Source organism: Tribolium madens, unplaced genomic scaffold (assembly GCF_015345945.1).
Source record: "Tribolium madens isolate multiple individuals breed KSU strain unplaced genomic scaffold, Tmad_KSU_1.1 Scaffold_97;HRSCAF=244;Tcas5.2_LG3a, whole genome shotgun sequence".
Classification (NCBI taxonomy): Eukaryota; Metazoa; Arthropoda; class Insecta; order Coleoptera; family Tenebrionidae; genus Tribolium; species Tribolium madens.
Window position 1 is genome coordinate 6,265,991 of NW_025401069.1, and position 3,037 is coordinate 6,269,027.

Genomic DNA, 3,037 nt, shown 5'->3' on the forward strand with positions numbered 1-3,037 from the left:
GTATAGGTCAAAATATTATGTCATTGAGACTCAGTTTTGCCGCAATTTACCAAATAAAAAAAACTAAAAATTTGTTAACACCCCCCCCTTAACATCTAGTGTTTTTGAACATGTCTCAGATTCGATTTAAATAGATAGATTTTGACGCGCTGATTACGAATTTACCAACCACATTGGGCTATCTCCTTTAGTTTCGCCGTAATCGACGTTTAAAAATTCAAAATTGGAACGCAAATTTTGGCGCACCTGTGAAAAGCCTCGGTGGGAATTTTATTACACCCGTCTAAACTCAGTTATATTTTACAAAAGCCCTCGGAGTAATAAAATTTTTCTCAACTCAATTGTAATATACTATTACTAAAAACTTAGTAGTAAAGTATTGAAAACACTGAGTTGCAGACAAGTCTCTGGAAGTTAACGAGTAATATAAAGCTATTCTCAGTATAAGCTGTGGATATTTTTTCTAATAATTTACTTTTCTAACTTAACAAACAAAATTTGTGGTTTGCATAATATTAATATAGAGGCTATTTTTTAACGAATTACCCTGAATATCTCATAAAATAAATGAAAATTAGAAAATCCCGAGATTTTAGTGTGAAAGTTGTAGCATAAACCCCTTTTGTAATACAAACAACCACTTCAAAATTTTAAATAGCACTACCCCCTTTGTGATACCTCAAATAAAAGATATTTTGACCAGAAATTTGGATGTGTGTTTTGTTTTAATTTTTTTATTTATGGTAGGCAAAACAAGATCTAGCAGAACAAATTACTCTAAAAGTGTAAGAATAGCTACGAAACGTCGTCTGCGTTGATTGACATCAGTAATTAAATGCGAAAAAAATAGAAATTGACTTGTCTCAAAATTTTATAATTTTATTTTCTGAATTATCTAGAGTGGCTGGTTTTATAAAAATCTTCCCCTATGGGTATACGACTGTACGATCAAAAAACTTGATATAAATAATAAATTTTGAACATTTTTAAAAACCTGTAAAAACGTTAAAACAAAAAACACTTATTGCAAGAAACAGACGTCTGGAGTTACGTTGGTTTTCAACAGCAAAAAAGACATTTTAATAATTTCAAGCGATACATATTCATTTTATGTTAAATAACTACGCTACGTGTACGCAAGATTTCACTTTTTTCCTTCTACTTTCAATAATAATGATAGTTTTAACGTAAAAATGGTGGATGCGCAGAATTTTAAATAATTAAATAATAATTTTATTAAAATTGATTGTGATTACAAAATTTTAAACTATTGCAGTCAAATGTTTCTTACAATACCGCAAATTGCTGGTTTTATCTAATGAAAAAATGTCACTTTTTTAATAACTTTGACTAATAAAACTGGTGGAGGCGCCGGGTCAAAAATATATATTTTTTGTTTACAACTTGCATTCAGCTGACTTAAATCATCATTTTATATACAAAAAAATTAATGCACTTTAAAATGTTGTTCTCTACATTTTTTTATTTTTAAATAAAACTTAAAATAGCTGGACTTTTGACATTTTCAGGCTGCAGTTACAACTATAAATAAATAACAATCAATATTATACAAAACAATTTTAAGAAATAACAAAAAATATAAAAAATAAAATAATACTGCCCAACAGTTTTTTTTCTTTTTAAAAAAAAATTAAGATGTACTTACTACATCTTTTTCATTTTTTAGGTTTAATTTTTATTGGAACAATTTTGAGAGAATCACACGTAAAGTTCTGAAAGTTGCCTTTTTTGGTTGTATTCGAATATTTTTATTCGCTCTTTTCTGTTCCAGAATAAAATCAAACGTATCCCTATTAATTGTTCAATTAAAATACAAATTTGAACCCATTTGTTTCTATAGGTAGATCTTACGTTTTCGTGTTATTACAAGACAACAGAGAAAAGTACTTAATAAAACAAATACAAATTATATTACATAAAACACAAAATCAAATTAAAAACTTTTTTCTTAAAAAATTGTTTCCAAATTCAAAGATCAAATACCAATTATTTTCTCAAATGGCACGTAAATCACCAATTTTAAACTTTCTGTAATAAATTACTTTTTCGAACAAGTATTGAGAAAGGTATATCGAAAAGTTTTAGAATTAATTTTCCACTGATTGGTACCTGGCGCCGAGGCTGTAGAAGGTCCGCAGCACCGCCAAAGAGTTTCCCAAAGCGTGTCCGCCCTCAACTCCTATCAGAGACGCAATCCGGCCCTTGCGATGGACCTCCAGCAGCTCTTTAGAGCTGCACACCAGACTAAAGTGCTGCGAATTGATGTCGACCAGCCGCTTGACGACGTCGATTTGTTCCAATGTTATTTGCACGGCATCGAGATGCTGTGCTTTGCAAGGCACGTAAGCAGACCAGAACTGGGCCCCCAGGAGGCCTCGCTTCAGCCGCGGGATGTCCGTCTGCGACCAGCGGCTTTTGGACCACGGTTCTTGTTGCTCGATGGCACTGAGATTGAGAGTGGATAGTTTGTTGTGGACGAACTTGCGCAAGTTCCAGGGCAGGTCATTGTGGCCGTCGATTAAGGGAACGCTCTTTAATAAACGATGGACTACTTCTAGACGTTCTTCTAATGTTTGGGGTTTCATTTCAGGAGTTAAGGCAAAAGGAAGGCTCAATCCAGCCGCTACCGTCGCGACTATTACGCACACCACGAGGCAGATGCACCAAGGACCACATACCGAACTTCGGGACGAATCACTGTCGGTGCTACATGAGCACGATTCTAAAGATGCGCTGTATTCGTAGTCGTAGTAGAAATTATTTTGAACATAATTAGGCACTGCACTAAATGAAGTTTCTTGATGGACTGGCAGTTGGCGTGGGCATGGGGGAATCTGAAATTTAGAGAAAATCTTAACATTTCAACTCATTTTTTCCGAAAAATTACAAATGATTCATTTCAAAAACCAAAATAATAATTCAAAAAGTTTACAAGACAAAAATAAGTAAAAATATTGGTGTGGGCATGGGGGAATCTGAAATTTAGAGAAAATCTTAACATTTCAACTCATTTTTT

The 3,037-nt window shown here is 33.1% G+C and overlaps 2 protein-coding genes across 2 annotated transcripts in view; both read right to left on the reverse strand.

The window, feature by feature from the left end:
• The window catches only part of LOC123014311 (putative leucine-rich repeat-containing protein DDB_G0290503), a 13,348-nt gene that overhangs the window by 8,472 nt on the left and 1,839 nt on the right, over positions 1–3,037 (reverse strand). The gene's annotated exons all lie outside the window — the stretch shown is intronic.
• LOC123014829 (dipeptidase 1-like) overlaps positions 2,109–3,037 on the reverse strand; it is a 3,635-nt gene continuing 2,706 nt past the window's right edge. The window contains exon 2 of the mRNA XM_044414111.1: positions 2,109–2,855. Coding sequence (XP_044270046.1) covers positions 2,109–2,855 — 747 coding nt within the window. The remainder of the gene's footprint in view (positions 2,856–3,037) is intronic.